General features: G+C 34.0%; 1 protein-coding gene across 6 annotated transcripts in view; it reads left to right on the top strand.

Annotated features, from left to right (window-relative positions):
- DMXL1 (Dmx-like 1) overlaps positions 1-21249 on the top strand; it is a 137740-nt gene that overhangs the window by 74688 nt on the left and 41803 nt on the right. For 3 of the 6 annotated variants that reach the window (XM_014541698.1, XM_005857096.2, XM_014541693.1), the window contains 7 exons: positions 356-604; positions 952-1065; positions 9039-9217; positions 14376-14506; positions 16512-16597; positions 18258-18459; positions 19426-19543. In XM_014541698.1, coding sequence (XP_014397184.1) covers positions 356-604; positions 952-1065; positions 9039-9217; positions 14376-14506; positions 16512-16597; positions 18258-18459; positions 19426-19543 — 1079 coding nt within the window. Of the gene's footprint in view, positions 1-355; positions 605-951; positions 1066-9038; positions 9218-9573; positions 9695-14375; positions 14507-16511; positions 16598-18257; positions 18460-19425; positions 19544-21249 lie in introns of those variants that run through there. The other 3 variants (XM_005857097.2, XM_014541700.1, XM_005857098.2) reach the window with 2 other exon arrangements.

The raw sequence follows: 21249 nt of genomic DNA, 5'->3' as shown, positions 1-21249 counted from the left end.
GGTGGGGGGGGGGAATTAAACCTGAAACCCAGTGCATGCCCTTGACCTGAGAATTGAACCTGGAAATCTAACCTGTGACCCTCCAGTGAGCAGGCCTACATTCTAACCACGGAGCTATGCCAGCCAGTGCTTATCTATCATATTTGAATCAGATTACAGATTTTTAGTGTTACTCTAAATTGAATGAAAGCTCAGAATTATGCATTAACCCATAGTGACCTCTACTCATCTATGAATTTAGAGAAGAAAATGTTTTAATCCTAATGTAATAAAGTTTTTTTAAAAATTAGAAAATGTAGTTAATTTTTTATTTTTAAAATTTATCGTCAGTGGTATGTGTTTGTTGTTTTTCTAGGAATAACTTCTCTAATTCGACTTTTGAATTCTTCTGGTGAAGAAGCCCAGTCAGGGCTTACAATTTTGCTCTGTGAGATTCTCACAGCAGTGTATCTTAGTCTCTTCATCCATGGCTTGGCAACACATTCTAGTAATGAACTATTTCGGATTGTGGCACATCCTCTAAATGAAAAAATGTGGTCTGCTGTATTTGGTGGAGGTGCATGTCTTTCCAGCAAAGAACAGACACACTCAAAAGCATTACCCGGTTAGTTTTTTATTTGTTTTATTTGTTGTTGTTCATTAAAGACTGAGGCTTCATTTATTTATCAGAATGGTAACTTTGTCAAATGTAAATACATTTCAATTTATTTATAGAAAGATCTTGATACAGACCATATTCTTAAATTCTGAACCAATATTTTTATGGTGAAAATGCATTATAAAGTTATTGGTGCAATTTCAAACTTTAAGATACTCATGTACCAGTGATTAGGACTATCTAATGTAATTTTCTTTGATCTTTTACTATTGAAATTTTCATTTGTTGAAATAATGCATAACATTGGTTTTTGTTCTATCCCAAATACAGATTCTCTCTTCTTTCTTTGGCAGGAAGGCACTTTGCTATGCCTAGCCCCCACCAGGTAGTGGTATTCTCCATGGAATGTGTGGGCTTTTCCAAAGCTTTTTCAGCCATCAGTTCTCATAGCCCTCCCAGTCTTGCAGGCAAGATATTAGCTTTAGAAATAGGCTTCTACAGTCCAGCTTGCTTTGTGTTGTTTTGGAGGGGTTTGGGGTACAGTGGGCCAGTTTTGTTTTGTTTGGCACTTACTGTAGAAAATTGAAAATTTATTTTAAGCAAGCCATATTTTTGATTTAAAAAATGATTAGCATATTAGAAAATCATTTCTGCATTTTTATTCTTTTTAAAATTCTTTATTTTGATGTTTTCTATCCCTTACACTTTAACATATTTTTAAATGTGTAGAGATAAAGAAATGTCACTGCTAATCATGCCAAATCGAACTATGGCTTGAAATAATACGAAAAATTTTCAAATGACGCTGCTTCGTGTTTTGCATATTATGATTCTGGACATTAGGGGTTTTGGATTTCTAAGTGTTCCATAATACTATGAAAAGTAAATATTTTAAACAATTGTATCCTCTTCTGAACTTTCTAACATTGAAACTATATGTGTTTATTTAAAGATAGAAACACCACACTTTCTTGACTTGAAAAGAGTCTTCATAATGCTTCTGCCTTTTTAAAAAGTTTTCTTTTTGTAATTTATTAGCCCATATGTGATAATATTGCTTTTAAATTTAAAAAAATATTCTGATTTTCATAACTTCTCTTTTATAATTTTTAAAGAGTAATTTCCCTGCTTTATTTTTTGATAAAAAAAAAGGAAAAGACTAACTTAAAAGTCTAATAGGGAGTAAAATTTATAGCTCTATTGAGATTAGTATTAAATAAATAATTGGCAGATTAATTTTTGCACTGTTTTTAGTGTGTTGTAAGAGAAAAGCATTTGTTAAGACTGATCTTATTAATGTGAAATGTTAAAAAGGGATAAGTTTTTACTATGGAATATCCATATACCTGTAAAAATTAAAAATGCATTCTTACTGGCTAGGTATTAGGTCTCAGTTCCAACCATTTTTGCTGAACACAGATATATAAAAAACCTTCCTAAAAGCCCAGGTTGTTCTTTGTTTAGCCATTCAGATTTAATTGTTTCTAGACAGAAATATCATTACATAAATTATCTTTCAAGTACACCCTATCATAAATACTGTCATAAATTATATCCCACCACTGGCAGGCAAATAATATAGAATACTTAAAACATGGTTCACTTAGTGGTAGGGCTGGTTGTAGCCATATCTAGGTTATGTGATGCTCATCTGTTTTTGAGAACCCACAAACTATTCTGAATACAACAATAACTAAAGCAACTAAAGCAGCGTTTATAGAAGACATGAATTACATGATTCACCAGTTTGCTAACCAAAAAATAGGGGTACTCACTGAATGGTGAAGCAAAAGGCCTAATGGCCCCAAAGCTGATGTTTGAGAAGGAGTGGGTAGAAAAAGAAAGAAAGACGTAGAAAAACAGAGATAAAGGGGGAAGAGGTAAAAACAGTAGATAGTAATTAGAAGCTGCAGTCCAGTGAAGCAGAATCAACTGACAGTTGGAGAGAGAAAATCTGAGAACAGAAAGTCAACCAAAACTAGAAACAAGTAGGAGTGCCTTTCAACATAAGGCAGAGTTCTGAAATCTCCATTTTTGAAGGCAATATTATGTTCTGAAAACTCACCAACTGAAGCAGCACAGCAGCCTGATACATTTAGGTTGTAAGTAAGCAGTCATGCAGGTTTGAATTACTGTTAACCATAATTATAATATCCCAAGAGTCTAATTGTACATACATTCAGTATACATTATTGACCAAGGGTATAAAATAATGTGCTTTAGAAAAATTGCCCTGAGTGCAGCCAAAATAGTCTATAGAGTAGTGGTTCTCAACCTTGGCTGCACATTAGAATCACCTGGGACAGAAATCAGGATTTTAAAAAGATTCCCAGGTGATTCTAATGTGCAGCCAAGCTTGAGAACCACTGCTATAGAGTATTTCATTTTCCTGACAGCTTAATCAGTGTCAAAGTATGGTATATTCAAAACGAAATAAATGCTTGGAACCCCTAAAAATCTGTGTTTTAAAAAGTGTTTTCATAAACTTGGTACTATGAGAGTAATTTAAAAGTCACTATTTTCTTGTTCTGGTATAAATCTTCATTTTAATTTTCTTTGAAATAATGGTCTCATAAACTAAATTATATTTCTAGAGAATGTTTATTATACAGTCAGTGTACTAATTCTTTTAGTGACTTAAAATTTAATTATGACATACACTTTGTAATATAAGACAATGATAGATGATTTTTATTAGATGTTAGCTTGGCAGACAAAATTCTTAACCAACATGTTAATGTATATATATATATATCAGTAGTGTATTTTTAAAATAAGTTTAATTTGCTTTGTGGACTTCAGTTATATGTTAATGAAGGATTTATTATTTTCTAATTAATTAAAATTATAGTGCAGGTATATGTTCATGGAGTTTAAAGTAGACCATCAACTGAGCAATAGAAATTTTCAAAAAATTACCTTTTTTCTGCTAACAGTTAGAAATCCATACTTTTGCTTTTCATTGCATATTTTATAGCAAATAAAAATATTTAAAGATTTTTTTGTTTGTTATAATATTTGAAATTAGCAAGAATTGTGAATTGTTTATCTTGATAAATTTATAGTAATGATTTTTAATGTCTCCAAATTGAGAATGAAATATAAAATGAGTATTTGTGGTAAGCATGTTATTTTTTTCATTTTTACCACAAAACTGCTAATGATGTTCTAGATATTTTAAAGTATATTTTTGGTATTTGGTTATTTATATTAAATACAGTTCAGAAAATACAGATGTTTTGCTTTTTCCCATTTTATTTGTATAAAATAAAAGTTGTTTATTTAGTATTTAATGATTGTACATCAGTGTATCCTATCTAATAAAAGAGTAATATGTAAATTAATCACCACTCCGTTACAAAAGATGGTGCCCATAGTGGCCGGTGTGGGACTCTGGCGGCGTCGCCTGGCCGCACGGAGGGAGGGGAGGGGCCTCAGGCCGGAGGCCAGGACAAGGGACGCTGGCGTCGTTGCAGGCTGGGCTGAGGGGACCCCCTCCTCCTATGCACAAATTTCGTGCACCAGGCCTCTAGTTTACAATATAAAATAAAATCAACTATTGAAAATATAGTTGAATATGCCAAACACTTATAATTATCTGATGCACTGCAAAATAACTAGTTTTACTAGAAAAGGGAATATATTTTTTGGTTAGAATCCTTGGACAGACTTTTCTATGAGGGCCATATGGTATAAATTTTAAAGTTTAAAAAGCATTAGATTCATTTCATAACTACAGTGGAGGGCACATACTTAGATAATAAAGGTAGAGAAAGCATAGAAGGTTAAAAAAACACTAAGACATGCACATGTGTAAAATTTTACAGATAAATATTTTTTTATGAAACATCTCAGCTCTTACCTAGACTCCCTCACCTCTTTCTTACTGAAATTAAGCATGTGATCTCTATGTCCAATCCCATTTTCTAATATATTCTGGCAGTCCTAAGTACTGCAGCAAAATAGCTTTAATGTATTTTCTGTATTATAAATTTTTAATATGGTCAAAAACATAAACTATACTATCTAAACTATTTGTGTACAGTTCAGTAGTAATAAGTACTTTCACATTGCTGTGAAACAAATCTCCAGAACTTTTTCATTTTACAAATTTGAAACTTTATACCCATTAAACAACTTCCCCTTTTCCCTTTCACCATCCCCTGTAACCACCATTCTACTTTCTGTTTCCATGAATTTGACTACTTTTGTTACTTCATATAGGGGAGTCTTACAATATTTGTCTTTTTGTGATTTCCTTTTTTTACTTAGCATAATGTCCTCAAGGTTCATCTGTGTTTTAACATGTGGCAGGATTTCCTTCCTTTGTACACCTGAATAATATTTCATTGTATAGACAGGGTGGTGCAAAAGTAGGTTTAACATTTGTGAGTACATGAAACACAGTTTATTGTTATTTATAATTATTATATTATTTTTCATACAAACAACTATAAACCTACTTTACCCCACCCTGTATATACTCCATTCAAATTTTTAATAAGTCTGTTGAGTTTGAGCTGAAATCCTATAGACAGAACCATATTGTAGCCAGCAGGGTGATTGAAAAGTAGCACTCAAGGGCAGTTATCTCCAGATTTTTTAAATTGCATAACCCTATCCTTGAAACATGCTTGAGCAAAACCCCAAGATATGTACATTATTTATCTATAAATAACATGTACTGTTGTTGATCCAGATATTAAACAGTGACAATTTTTATTTTCTTCTTCCCTTCTCTTTTTCTTCTGCCTGCCCTTTTCCTTCTTCCTTCCCCTTGTGCCTTCTTCTTCCCCTCAACCCCCTTCTCTTTTTTCTCCACCACTCCTCTCTTCTTTTCTCTTTTCCCTTCTTACCCCTTTTCTCCTCTTTGCTTTCTCCTTCCCCACTTGTACTTATTAAAAAAATAAATCTGAATATTTTCCTTCCATATTTCAATGAACCATTTTGACACCAACTGCTTTGGAGACTACCTTGCTCTGTGGTTTGGAGACACAGATCACTGCTTTCTGTTAAGAAATTCATCAGTTCATTTTTATGGACATTTATGAAGCAGGTTCACTGTGTGAAGTATTGATCCTAGGAAAATCTTAAGAGTCAGTAGTCTTGGTCAAATCTGATAATATCACCTGCCAGACTTTATTTTATCATTAATTTTATTCTTTGAAGATTAAGAAGTACCTTAAATTCACTGCTAATTTAATCTCCTGATTTTGTCTTTTCCTTTTATGAGCATTTGAAGTTTACTTGTAAAATCATGTTTTACATAGAATTTTGAGAATTTGTTTTATACTTAATTTATGTTCACATACATTTGTAGTACACCCCTAATGATAAAGGAGAATGAATATATTTCTCTTAGGAGACCTCTTAGACTGAATTACCTTGCTGAAGGGAAGAAATCTATTTTATTTTAAACTTATATGACTTTTATCTTCTCCATATCTGTTGCTTTCAACATAAAATGTTTTAAATCATCAATTAAGTTATTTAACTCCGCCTCCCCCCCAAAAAAAATTAATTTGGAGCTAAATTTGAAGGTCCAGGATATATGACTCCTGAAGCTTTATGCATACTCTGGGACACTCATGAATAGCCCTATGGATAGAAGTGCCTTAGATTGAGAAGTGGAGAATGAGATGGTTCTGCTGGTTACTCTGAGGTCAGTTTTTGAAAGAAATAACATTTTAATCTAGGTTCAGAATATTAATTTTGTTGTTTCTGATTTTATTTAATTATTATTTTTTTTAATCCTCACCTGAGGATTTTTTTCTATTGATTTTTAGAGAGAGTGGGAGAGAGAGGGAATGACAGAGAAAAATATCGATGTGAGAGAAACACATCAATTGGTTGCCTCTGCACGCACCCAACAAGGACCTGGGCTGGGGAAGAGCCTTCTTCTTTATGGATTAAGGTATTACATATGTGTCCTTATCCCTCCATTGCCCCCCACCCCCCCCCTCCTGTCCTCACCCCCCTGGTGTCTGTGTCTATTGGTTAGGCTTATATGCATGTATACAAGGGGGAGAGATCAACCGAAGTATGTTTTCTTGACCAGAATCAAACCCAGGGCCTTTCAGCCCTCAGGCCGGTACTCTATCCACTAAGCCACACCGGCTAGAGCTGATTTTATTTGAAATAATAACCTGGAAAAAAGTGTTAACTTATTAGCCTTCCTTGTGTGTTAATTTTAACGAAAGCAGTATAAATGTGGTAAAATTCAGCAGTACAGAAGAACTTAATGATAAAAAACATTCTCTTTCTTACTTCTTTGTATCTCCCATGTCCGTTCCTTATATGTAGCCTCAACCATTCTCCACTTCTGTTTCGAGTTCTTTGGCGTGTTATTTCCATAATTCTAAGGAAACCACTGCAGAATGTATTAAGGATGAGGATAGGGCTTCTTGTATTCTCAGTCCACAGTCTTGTCATGGAAGCCCACTTTTCAAAAGTACATTCTGTGAATCCAAAGCAACTGAGAAATTTATTTTTTGAATTCATAAGTTCTGTATCTAAAGTTCCTTTTCACTTCTCCCTAATACTATTTTTTTTCTTCTATTACTAGTAAAGTAGCCATTTACCCCTTTAATAATGGAACAGTAGCATCAGTTTTTACCCAAGGAATGGCAGAAGTTTTTGATATTTAATTATTAGCATTTTCAAAAACAAGCAGTGAGTACTCAATAGCCAAATAGTTTCTATTGCTGCCCTTAAGTTTCATGACCACTCTAACCCAATGTGATTTAAGTATAAAATTATTTTAGGTCTGCTGCAATTTGAGGGTGAAGAGGGAGCATCTACCCTAATAAGTTACAGACCATTTGTTTGCTAGGAGGCATCATTCAGGTTATTTATTTATTTTTGTAGCATTTCAGGTAATAAAACATTCAGGAATGTGAACTTGTTTGTCATGTCCCCCCCCCATTGTCCTTGTTTATTAATAGTATTTTGATAAATAGTTTTATACCTCTGAGATTGAGTCTGTAATTTTAAATATTTTCCCTGAGTGTGGTTAATCTCTTATTTTCATGTCATCTGTCTGGCTTCACAGACTATATCTTAAAATGTTTTCTCATTTTAAAAACCCTCTTATGTTCTGCTTTAAAAAAAACTACATTTTTATGATGTTTATTAATTTAGCATTGTTTGAAAATTTTATTTTCCAGGTGATCCCCTAAACTTTTATGAAGCTGTCTAATTTAAAAACAAAGGCAAAATAGTAATGTTAAAGTTAAATGATAGATTTATCTTAAACCATAGCAATTATTTGAAAAGTAAAAAACAACAACAACCTTTATATCCTGAATATTTTACCTAGTGAAAATTTGGAAAAATCACTGTTTAAGTTTTAGAATATATGTAAATGTATGCAACAGATATATTAGAAAGGTTATTGTTAATTATCAATTACTAATAAGAACAGAAAAAATTATACATTTAATTTAATAGTTCCTTTTAAGCCTTTTGAAACATTATGTAATAATCATACCACTTTTTAGCCATGTCTTAGAATACTAATTTTATTTAACTTAATTTTCTTTTTCTGAAATAATTAAATTATTCTGTTAAACTGAGCTTGGCTGTAGCTTGATATAATGCATGAGCATGCTGTTTATGCAAGCCAAGTAGCTTCAGACAATAAAACAAAGTTTATTACAGCACAATTATTGCATTCATTTGGGAGGTAAATTCATGCTCACTGGAACCATTGAAGGAGAATATTGATGTGCTTTAATGTGGCATTGTTTGTCTATCAGGTCATGCCTGTGTTTAGGAGATCCTTGATTCTTCACTGGTGATTTGTATACTGTGACTTAGTGTTCATTAAAGATTTGCATAACTTGCTTTTCTATGCTAATTCCCTTAATATTCTAAGGTAAAATACTAAAAGAATACTGTTAAGTGTTTTGAAGTTAAAACAATAGAGATTACATATTCTACCTCTTTGATAATCCATTGACTAGAAAATTCCATCTTCAAACCATTTCTAAAAGTCTGAGTCAGTTTAATTAAATAGTTATGTGTTTGAATTTTTAAATTTTCATTGAAAATGTAGTTTTATATGTAGATAAAAGGCCAGTGATTACTGAAGAATCTCCTGAGTTGTTGCCTTTAATTAACATTGACATCCATGATATTCTTTTTTATTACCATGATGTTCTTAAAAAAACAAAACAGAACAATGTAGATAATTTCCTATCATGTGGGGGCTCATTTACAAGCAGATACTACATCCTACCACCTACATATACAATGCATAAGTCAACAGAGAGTGAGATAAATTCAAGGTAGTTTTTGTCTCACTTCCTCTATCAATTTTCTTACCTTACTATCATAATAAGAATCTCAGTTTTGTGTGTGTACTTATTTATAGTTAGCCTTAGGTCTTATACAATGAAAATAGTACTTACTTAATAATACTTTACTTTGTTCTTATTAGTTTCCTCACTAGTGGAAGAAGGAGAGAAACAGAACACACGTTTTAGGCCATCAAAAGTGTCTGGCAGAGAATCTGCCCCACTGACCTCTTCCTCACCGCCAGTAAATCAGGAGTCATCGACAGTGAAAGAGAAGTTCATCCCACCTGAGCTCAGCATCTGGGACTATTTCATAGCCAAGGTAATAAAAGTGCTGTCCAGATCAATATTTATGCAGTTAAGTGAAAATGAAAGTGTTTAAAATTAGTGTAGTTGTTGGTGCTTCCAAATGTTTTCCCACTGTGGTTTAGAAAATTTTCATTTTATCAGGCTACATTCCCCCCAAAAAACAAATATTTTGCCTATATTTCCAACCAGTTTTTAAGGCAGTTCCTTGCTAAGTTATGATTTTTGCATTTTATATGAAGTTCATTTATTAAGATGAAAAGATAAATTAGTTAACACCTTAATACCAATGTACTTGGTAGTAATTAGGGAATCAAGTCCGTCAGAAGTTAAACTGCCATCCATATTCTCATTTTTTTTTCTATATTACAGGCAGTCCTGCATTGGTTGATATACACAGATTTCATCTTTTTAATTAAATAACATTAGCCCCTCAACAACATGATTCAAGTTTAAATTACCACAGTATATTAAATGTGAGTAATTACATCAAGTACAAAGTTCGCTGCTAGCTTTTCAATCCACAAATTACAATGAAAATAACAGATGTATCTCATGATCAGTGACTAATCACAGCAGTTCTTTAAAGTCTGCTGGTGATTGGTCATTTAGTATCTGTTGTTCAGTTCATACATAGACAGGAAAAGGGGTTGTGTCCTGCCTCCTTGTCTCCCATTATAAACCCAAGTGACATTTTGTAAAATTGGATAATTAGAAGAGGGAATTGACTAACATTGATGAAAAGGCAACAAAAAATATGAAAAGTGATAGTACTAGAAGTGAAATTCAAATCAAATGTAAAGTTATAGAAAAATGAGCTAACTTTGGAATTATTGACTTTACTGTTATTTAAGAGACTCTAGATCTGCAGCTAGAGAAATCTAGTTAAGGCCAACTTATCAACATAAATGAGGAAAATGTGACAAAAGGATGAAGATGTTCCAGAGATAGTGAAATGAGCAAAAAACAAACAAACAAACAAACACCTTCCTGTTAAAGGAACTCTGGGTAATATTTCACAACATTGAAAGCACAAAGCATAAAATGTTGGAAGCTGATACAGACTTAGATACGTTTATGACAGTTTGCCAAGATTAGAAAAGATGCTTTATACTGTTAGAAGGCAAGTACTCAGTAAATTTTTTTTCAAAAATATAAAGTACTTTAATTCTCAATGTTTCTAACACTTTACAGTGTATAAAATAAATATTTTTACTATTTTTATTTTCCTAGCTGACCGTAAGAGTTTCTAGTGTTTTGACAAATATTTTTGATAGTCACAGAATCTTGTAATTTTCCACTGATTATTAAGATTGCTTTGCATGGCTCCAGCTTGCTTAGACATTTTTATATTCCTGCACTACATGCCAAGCAAGAACTACCTGTATATGTCTTCTCCTGTAATCAGACAGATTTCTTATATAAGCAGCGGTTTTTATTTTCCTCTTGTCTTTTATGCTTCACTGTAAAGAAAGACATTTGCACAGTCATTTATTCATTGAACAAATGTTTACTAAGCACTTATTTATATGGGAATGTCTTTGTTTCATCTTCATTTTTGAAGCATAGATTGCTGGATATAGGGTTCTTGATTAACATGTTCTTCTTATACCTGGATCTTCTTGTTAAATATCTGATTGGTCTGCTCTTGCCCCAGTCTGTATCACAGCCTCAGGATAGATGAGATGTTAGCCTTCCCTAAATGTTTACTGATGAGATATCTGTAGTTTTTTTACAGTGCCACGGGGTATGGAATTTTTATTAAAGTCAACCTCCCTTGGTCAAGAAGCAGACTTCTTAGTCCTCACAGACTGCCCTTCTGGCCCTGATAGAACAATTGTACCACAGAGTGGCAGGGGTGGGGATGAGGGTAGCCCCTGGCTAAAATGCCAGATTCTGACTGTTTTACAGAGATTCAGTAGATATTTCTTACATATTTTTAATGTGTTATATGCATTTGGTCACTTTCCAATATCTTTAAATGATTGTTTTTGACAATTTTATGCAGTTTTATTATTGCTTTTTGGGGAGAAGATTTACCAAACCTCTTTACTCAGCTATTCCAGAAGTTCTGTCCTCCCTGCTATGTTTCTGTATAACTTTTCAAACTTCCCACATCTCTTTCATTCTCACTGTTAATTGATGACCTCATATCTTAGGTCATTAAAAAATAGAATTAGACAAAACTCTTTTATCATCCTGTCATGAAGCTCTGTGTTTCCTTTCATCTTCTTCTTTCCTCCTGTTATTATGAAGAGTCCTTCCTATCAAAGACTCCATTTGTCTTCTGAATCCCATGTTTGCTTTTCTTCTATACTCTTTGCTTTGCCTTCAGTTCTCTCCTCTCTATTGGCTCCTTCCATCAGGGCAGAAATGTGCTCTCCTGTTTCCCATTCCAGATCCTGCTTTAATCCCCCAAATTTTTCAGCTATTCCATTTCTCTGCTTTCTATTTTTTTTAATATGCTTTTATTGATTTCAGAGAGGAAGGGACAGGCAGAGATAGAAACATCAATGGTGAGAGAGAATTATTGATCGCCTGGGGATTGAGCCTGCAACCTGGGCATGTGCCCTGACCTGGAATAAAACTGTGACCTCCTGGTTCATAGGTTGACGCTCAACCACTGATCCATACTGGCCAGACTCTGCTTTCTATTCTTATTCAACTTTTCAAAACTATATGCAGTAGTTGTCCTTATCTGTGCGGAATATGTTCCTAGACCCCAGTGGAAGGCTGAATCCAGAGGAGGTACCAGCCCCTCACCACACACACACACACACACGCACACACACACAAACAGTTGAAATTTTCACGTACAACTGTAGTCAGCCAGCTGCATACAAACCACGGATCAAAAATACAGTTGACCCTTGAACAACACAGGCTTGAACTATGTGGATCTAGTAAAAATCCACGTGTAAGTAAATCCACACAAGTCAAACCCATGTTGTTCAAGGGGCAATTGTATATATTTTGTTTTTTCCTATACATACATACCTAGGATAAAGATTAATTTATAAATTAGGCATTGTAAGAGATTAACAACAATAACTAATAATAAAATAGAACAATTATAATGACAATAAACTCTAATAGGGAGGTGACTGGTATCTCTCTCAAAATATCTAATTGTACTATACTCACCCTTCTTGTGATGATGTGAGATGATACAATGCTTACTTGATGAGATAATGTGAGATGAATTGTAGGCATTGTGACGTAGTATTAGACTACTATAAGGTTACTTGAACTTAAGCACTGCCATACCACACTGTCTATCTGATAACCAAAATGGCTACTTAGTGATAATGGGCAGGTAACATTTATAGCATGGACACACTGAACAAAGGGTTGATACACGTCTTGGGTGGTACAGAGCAAGGCAATGCAAGATTTCATCATGCTACTCAGAACAGCACACATTTTAAAACTTAGGAATTCTTTATTTTTTAAATTTTCTATTTCATATTTCGAACTGAAGTTGATCACAGGTAATTGAAACCACAGGAAGTGAAACCACTTGAAAGGAGGAGGCTACATTTTTTTATTACCTTAGATCCCTTTCATATTTACCTATTGTATGACATCTCACACAACTACCCTGCTGAAACTGCTGTTCTTGAGATTCAGGTGGCACACATGTCAAATATAACTGAAACTTCTTGATCATCATCTTATTTTATCTCTTAGCAATATTCAGCACATCTGACCATTTCCTTCTTTTTGAAATACTTAAACTCTTGTTCTCTGATGCCGCTTTCTTCTATTTTTTCCCCTAGCCTTACTATTAATTCCTTCATAGTATCTTTTCTTATCTTTCTTTTTCTACTTGACCTGTGAATCTTGATCTTCAAGATTTGGGTTTTGGTATTTATTTTCTCCAATACCTCCTCTCTTAACAATCAAAGTCCTCTTGTTTTAGTAAATGGCATCTTTATCCTTATAGTTGCTCAAGCCAGAAAACCAGAAATCATATTTTTCCTCTGTTTCTCTTGCTCTCCAGATTTATTAGCAAATCTGTCAATGCTTTCCCCCCAATACACTATAAATCTGTTATTTCTCTTCATCTCCATCACTAACACTTGTGTGTAGACTGCCAGTTCTTGCCTTAGTTATTGATGTGTCCATTTCTACTCTTGCCATTTGACTTTTCTTTCATAAGTGAGTGGTGTTGGTAATATTATTGACATAAATCTTATTACTTGTCCTCTACTTAAAACTCATTTGTGACACTCCATTACACTCTATAAATGCACTCTACTTAGCTTTCTACTATTTACCTATTTTTTTCCATTAAATTATAAGCTCTGTGATGGCAGTGACTGTGTATATATCTTAAACATTTTTATATCAAGTGCTAGTGGCCTGGTGCACGACATTTGTGCACTGGGGGGTGGGGGGGTCCCTTAGCCCAGTCTGTGCCATCTCACAGTCCGGGACCCCTCGAGGGATGTCCTCTGAGGGGCCCTTAGTGCTGCAGCGGAGGCAGGAGAGGCTCTCGCCACTGCCGCTGTGCTCGCCAGCCCGGCTTCTGGCTGAGCAGTGCTCCCCCTGTGGGAGCGCACTGACCACCAGGGGGCAGCTCCTACGTTGAGCATCTGCCCCCTGGTGGTCAGTGCCCGTCATTGCGACTAGTAGTTCCGCTGTTCGGTCGATTTGCATATTAGCCTTTTATTATATAGGATGCTTTTTTAAACACAGTAGATACCTGATAAAATTTTGTTGAATGGATGAATAAGTAAGGAAATTGTGTAAAGTGATGTCAAAGGCATAGAATGTCAAGAAAAAAGAAGCAGCTCTGCCCAGTTTTTCTCAGTGGTTAGAGCATTGGCCCATGGACCAAAGGGTCAAGGGTTGGATTCCCAGTCAAGGGCAAGTACCTCAGTTGCAGATTCCCCAGCCCTGGTAGAGGCACATGCAGGAGGCAACCAATCAATGTATCTCTCTCACATTGATTTTTTTCTCTCTCTCTCTCTCTCTTTTTCCTTCCCTTTCTCTTCTCCTCCCTTCTCCCTCCCTTCCACTCTCTAGAAATCAATGGAAAAAATCAAATGCTGGTTTTACTTCTTATAACAAAATATCTGAAAATGGGATAAATTGCTAATATTAGACTATGTAATTCAATGTATTAAATCAGATAGTTCATGGTAAATTCTGTAACTTTTTTATTTTAGCCTTTTTTACCCCCTTCCCTAAGTAGAGAATATGATTCAGAGGAGAGTGGAGACAGTGATGATGATGATGATGATGATGATGATGTTTCAGATTTCCATCTCCAAGAGCATTCTAATTCAAATTCATACAGGTATGGAATACTTAATGTTAAGCTTTTTAAAAAAATGATGTCATATATAATATTTTTGAAAATAGTACATGTGAAACTAGTGGCTTAGGACTTATAACACATTTAACTTAGATTTCTTTAATTGAAATTGGTAAATTCCTTTTCTTAATAATTCCACGGATGACCTATACTTTTTATTAGTCCTCAAAAATGTTACTATCAGATTAGTCTTTGGCCTTTGCTCCCTAATGTAAATAATTCCCACTGTTTTATCCTAGAAAATCTAATGTCTTTTCAGTGAACATTAGTATGCTAACATGTCAGTGATCACTGTTTTAAAAATTATTTCATATATGATAAGAATCATAAATGTTCAAAACATTCACCCTCAATGAGTATTATTCTTATATGTAGGAGTGCTGGTATATTTGTTACCTTGCTTTTATTAATGTGTTGATTATTTCTTGTTGATCTAATTTTGTTTTTTTTTAATATATGAAATATTAACATGGCTCAAAAATCAAATTGTGTAACTCAACAACAAAAGCTCAACCCAATTAAAAATCAACAAATGATTAGAATAAACATTTTCCCAAAAAAGTTATAAAAATGACCAATGAAGTACTCCTTTATTGAAAGGCACATGAAAAAAATGCTCACTATAGCTGATCAGTAGGGAAATGCAAGTCAAAATCACTATGAAAGATGATCTCAGACCCATTGAGATGGCTACTATAGAAAAAAAACACATCCAGAAAATAAAAGTGTTGGCAAGGGTGCGGAGAAACTGGAACCCTATGCTATGTTAGTGGGAAAGTAAAATGGTGCAACCATCATGGAAAACAGTATGACAGTTTCTCAAAAATTAAAAATGGAATTATCATGTGATCCATCAATTTGACTCCTGGGTATATACCCAAAAGAATACAAAGCAGGTTATTAAACAGGTGTTTGTACACCCATGTTCATAACAACATTATTCATAATAGCCAGTGGGGTAGAAGCAACTTGAATATCTATCAACAGGTAAATGCATAAACACAATGTGATATAAATGTACAATGGAATATTATTCAACCTTTAAAAGTATAGAAATTCTGATACATGCTACTATGATATGGATGTATCTTGACAGCATTATGCTAAGCAAATGAAACCACAAAAAGAAAAATACTGTATAATTCCACTTATATGAGATACCTAGAGTAATCAAATTCATAGACAGAAAATAGAATGGTGGTTGCCAGGGGCTAGGAGAAGGTGGAAATGGAGAATTGTTGCTTAATGGGTATAGAGTTTCAGTTTTGCAAGATGAAAAGGATTCTGGAAATAGATGGTTGCACAGCAATATAAATATATTTAATGCGACTGAACTATATGCTTGATAATAGTTAAGATGATAAATTTTATGATTTGTTTACCACAGCTTAAAGAAATAATAAGCCATTACTCTAAGAAATAAATGTGTCACTTGAAATAAAAGAGAAGCTGAAATATTTTTAAATAAAAACATAAAACTGTATAAAAATGTGAAATAAGAAGTCTCACCATTTCTCTCTTTCAGCTAATGTCTCTTCTACACCCTCTACAGTTTCTGGCTTATTTTTTTGTTTGCAGAATTAAGCATGTGTGTGTATGTGTGAAATCTTGTATTTCCCCTGTAGGTAGCATACTATATGTAGTGTTCCATAACTTTTTATTTGTCAATACATACTGGAGTCCACACCATATTAACACTTAGAGATCCTTTTTCATTCTTTAAAAATGGCTACCCTAATATTCCGTGGTTCAAAACTGTAGATATTTAACCAGTACTCTCTTGATAGATAATTTGATTGTTTCTAGTATTTTGCTGTTGTAGATAATGCAGACTTGAGTACTACATGCATTTGGTGTTTTTTTGTTTGTTTTTGTGGAAGTATATAATCAGGATAAATTACTAGTAGTGGAATTGTTGGGTCAGAGAGTGGTGTATTCTTAAATCCCTGAGTAAAATTTAACAGATCTACTGTTGCTTTATTTTTAGTTGGTCATTGATGCGCTTGGCAATGGTGCAATTGGTACTCAACAACTTGAAGACTTTCTATCCCTTTGCAGGTCACGATCTTGCAGGTAAAAAATATTTTATTTTATTTATTTGTTTTTTAAAATATTTTTTGTGTGTTTTTTTTGAGAGAGAGAGAGAGAGAGAAAGAGAAACATCGATGAGAGATCAACGATTGGCTGCCTCCTGCATACCCCCATCTGGGGATCGAGCCTGCAATCTGGGCATGTGCCCTGACTGGAAATCAAACCAGTAACCTCTTGGTGCATGGTCTGATGCTCAACCACTGAGCCACACCTGCCGGGCTAAAAAAATTTTTTTTTAAATTTAAAAATTTTTTTTATATTCTTTATTAGTTAAGGTATTACAGATGTGTCCTCATCCCCCCTAAAAAATATTTTAACATGAATTAATATTGCCATTGCTTTTGATTTACTATTTTGTATTTTTTCAAATAATGGAGAAAAAGTTTAATAACTTCCTATTGTAGAAGATAGGTTTCTGTTAACCAACCCAACCGTCTATAGATATGTCTATCACCTTGTTAGTGCTCTTAGGAGGACAAGAAAGCAGGGAATTTGAACCTGATGTGATTGACTTTATTGAGACTGTAATTATAGCCATAGCTGAGATATTGGGAGATTTAATAGTGGTAGACACATAGAAAACTAAGTAAATGCGAAAAGTTAGAGATTAACTCCAAGGGACGAAACGTAGTATAGGAAAGAAAGAGTCATGTTAGGATACCAAGTGATTCAGCTGTGATCTGTATTTAATATATATATAAAGGTGAAAACTAAAATGCCAATTTAATAAAAAATTATTATGTGATTATATTGGAATGATGGAGAGAGTTTATTCTCATATTCTATAGTAGTATATCAGAAGATCATTTCTAAAATTGAAAGATTAAGAATTCACAGTATGAACATGTTTAGATTTTTGTAGGTAAAGAGCTAAAAGTTGAGAGTAGGATTAGGATTCAAGAGTATAGAAGTGGAGAATTGGAAAGTGCTGCATTCCATAGTATTACATAACTTTTTTTTTTACTTTTGTGAATTATTTAATTTTCTAAGCAAATTGTAGTTATATGCTATACAGAAATTGGGCTGATACAAAGGTTAAAGCAATTAATTTTCTTCCCAGACATAGTTTTATAATATTCCGGTAAATTTTTTTATGTGAAATTAAAGTCAAAAGCAGTAATTGACATAGCTGTTATTTAAATCATGGCATAAATATTATTCCAAGTACTAGTTGTAAAGCTATGATATAATTTTGACTTAGATTGCCCATTTTTTGTTGATGTCCTTGGCCACCTAATTATGTTGAAATGTTACACAAATTTATGATATCCTCTTTTAAAATACGTTTTTTTTTTATTGCTTTCAGAGAGGAAGGGAGAGGGAGAGGGAGATAGAAACATCAATGATGAAAATCATTGATCATTTGCCTCCTGCATGCTCCCTAATAGGGATCAAGCCTGTAACCTGGGCATGTGCCCTGACCAGGAATCGAACTCTGACCTTCCGGTTCAGAGGTTGATGCTCAATCACTGAGCCACACCAGCCGGGTGCTGTCCTTTTTTTTATACTCTAGAATTCTATGCCCTCCTCTTTCACATCACCTCTGACAAAATGTGTGTTAATATCTCAGTCATTCTTACAGTTGAGTATAGCATTTTACTACAGAAGATAAATGCGGGTCAATTTTATTTTCTCATTTTAGAGCTTCCTGTTAGTTCACCACTTTGTCATGCAGTTCTAAAAACTCTTCAATGTTGGGAGCAAGTTCTTCTCCGACGACTTGAAGTCCATGGTGGGCCCCCTCAAAACTATATCGCAAGTTATACTTCTGAAGAGAATTTGTCTGCAGGTCCTGCAATTCTCCGCCACAAAGCTTTGCTGGAACCTACAAACACTCCTTTCAAGTAGGTTTTCCTATGGATATTGTTGTGAAGTATGAGTTTTACAAAATCAAGAGTGGTTTTAGGTAGTATTTGAAGAAAAAACATTTAAGTTCTTTTATGTATAATATGCTCTTCCAGGCTCATCTCTGTGACTCTGTGTGATGCATATTATAGTCCAGAGGTTAGCAAACATTTCCTGCAAAGTTCCAAATAAGTAAACATTTTAGGCTTTGGGGACCTTACAATTCTTGTGGCAACTATTCAGCCTTGCCATTGTATAGTGAAAGCAACTATGAACTGTAAGTAGTAAATGAATGGGCATGGCTGTTACATAATAAACCTTATTTTTGAAAATGGAAGGCAGGCTCGTAGTTTACTGGCACCCACTCTCGAGCAGTGCTATTCAAAATAGCCAGAAAACTGGTTTGCTGTTTGTGAGGTGTAAAAGGTAAATCAGTGCAGCGCTTGCTTCATCAAACTCTTACTATAGTGACTTAATGATAGTTCATTTACATTTTTTTTCATAAGCTCTTACCTCATTGCACATCAGTAACAGACTTCATGGACTGGTATGTGTTTACAGACAACACAGCAGCTCTGCTTGTAGATCTCTTCTAGGAAGCATTACTATTATGTTTCTAGGTGAGGGGTCAGCAAACTGCAGCCTGTGGGCCAAAATCCTTCCTCCTATATTGTAAATAAAGTTTTATTGGATCACAGCCACACCCTTTCATTTTAATATCTCTGCTCCTTTCCCACTTCATTGGCAGAGCTGAGTAATAGTATGAGAGACCATCTGGCCTACAAAGCCTAAAATATTTACCATCCAGTCCTTTAAGAAAAAGTCTACTAGTACTGATTGCAACCCAAGATGATTTGGTCTAATTCTAGTTAAATATTATTATAAATATTTATATAACACTCAGTAGATATAGTCAAGTTAATCAGAATTTTAAGTGTATAATTAAATATATTGTCTCTCTGCAGATCCAAACACCACCTGGCACTGTCTGTGAAAAGACTTTGGCAGTACTTGGTGAAGCAAGAAGAAATTCAGGAAACCTTTATCAGAAATATATTTACAAAGAAAAGGTGCCTAAATGAGGTTCGTATAAGTTAAAACCTGCTTACTGTTTTATTATTGAAGTCTTTTGTATTATGTAACCATAAAGAATAAGTTGCCTTTTGTAGACTGTTTAACTCATTTTAACCTTGGCTGGTTAGCTCAGTTGGTTGGAGCATCATCCCAACGCACCAAAGTTAGGATTCCATCCCTGGTCAGGGCACATACAAGAATCAACCAATAAATGCATAAATAAGTGGAACAACAAGTTGATGTTTCTCTCTTTCTCTCCTTCCTCCTCTATCTCAAATCAATAAATAAATAAAAATAACTTTGTCATAGCCAGTTTGGCTCAGTGGATAGAGCGTTGGCCTGCAGACTGAAAGGTCCCAGGTTCGATTCTGGTCAAGGGCACATGCCTGGGTTGTGGGCTCGGTCCCCAGTAGGAGGCATGCAGGAGGCAGCGGATCAGTGGTTCTCTTTCATCATTGATGTTTCTATCTCCCTTTCCCTTCCTCTCTGAAATCAATAAAAATATATTAAAAAATAAAATAAAATAAAACTAATTTTTATATCATAAAAATATCCTATGCAGTTAATGTGTAGAAAAGTAATTGAATAGGAAAGAGAAAGGGTCAGTATTTTCTTAAATCTGTTTTATTTAAAGTAACTAATTCAGATGTATTTGAGACTTTTCTCCTTAAAAGATATTGGTTAAGATTCTGTATCTTTGTTCCCTGTTTTGAACTCTCATGATCACCATTTAAGAGACAAAGTGGAAAGTTCCCATGATTTTCATGTGACAGTTAAAAGAAGTTTATCTTAGAAGTTTAATTGAAACTAGGTTTATATACTGAAAGCATTTCGAATATGTACGTTCAAATTTTTTTTTTACTCTGTTGATTATGCTTCTTAATGAAATTTTGCAAACTAATTTTAATAATATAGTAACAGGTTGATTATACCTCGATGTTATCATTATAATGATTATTCTTCTCAGTTCAGTGCTACTAAAAACTTTCAATTTGTTGTTATGGGAAACTTGTACCTGAATGTAAATTAACATTTTGTTTCCTTCATTGAGACAATTTTGCTATTAAAAAAATATAGGGTAAACTAAACAGTGGATTTAGTTAATTCCTTATCTTCTCATGGACTAGTAACAAAGTGTTCAAGACTGGCAACTGGTCTTTGGTTCACTGAACTTGTCTGAAAGCAAGTTTTTGAAGTGGAAGGAAAAAAGGATGATATTTCAGTTGGATAAATTAGGAAATAGAATGGTTTCTTAATAGACAAGTTAGCAAAAAGCAAGATGACATCTAACCTCATTGAAAAAAGGAAAATTACATATAATTCATTGTCTCTCAGTCTAAGCACTAATTTATTAGAGGCAATTATACATGCTGTTAATTAGTATTTGCCTGTTTATGTAAATATATCTGAATTAGCCAGGCCAAGAAACAATATTTAATGTTTTTGCTAATTTAGAAGACTTTTGACATATGTACCTTAGTATAATATTGAAATCTGAGCAAATAATAAATCCAATAGATACAATACAAATGAAAGTATCTACACTAATAAAAGAGAAACATGGTAATTAGCGTACGACCGCTACCCTTTTCATTGGCTAATCAGTGAGTATATGCAAATTAACTGTCAGCCAAGATGGCGGCCGGCAGCCAGGCACTGAAGCGAGCAGGGAGGCTTGCTTGCTGCAGACTCCAACGTTCACCGCCTCACTTGCC

The sequence above is a fragment of the Myotis brandtii genome, unplaced genomic scaffold (assembly GCF_000412655.1).
Source record: "Myotis brandtii unplaced genomic scaffold, ASM41265v1 scaffold1071, whole genome shotgun sequence".
NCBI classification, from domain to species: domain Eukaryota; kingdom Metazoa; phylum Chordata; class Mammalia; order Chiroptera; family Vespertilionidae; genus Myotis; species Myotis brandtii.
The sequence above is the reverse complement of the archived record's forward strand: the minus strand, read 5'-3'. Positions and strand labels throughout refer to the sequence as shown.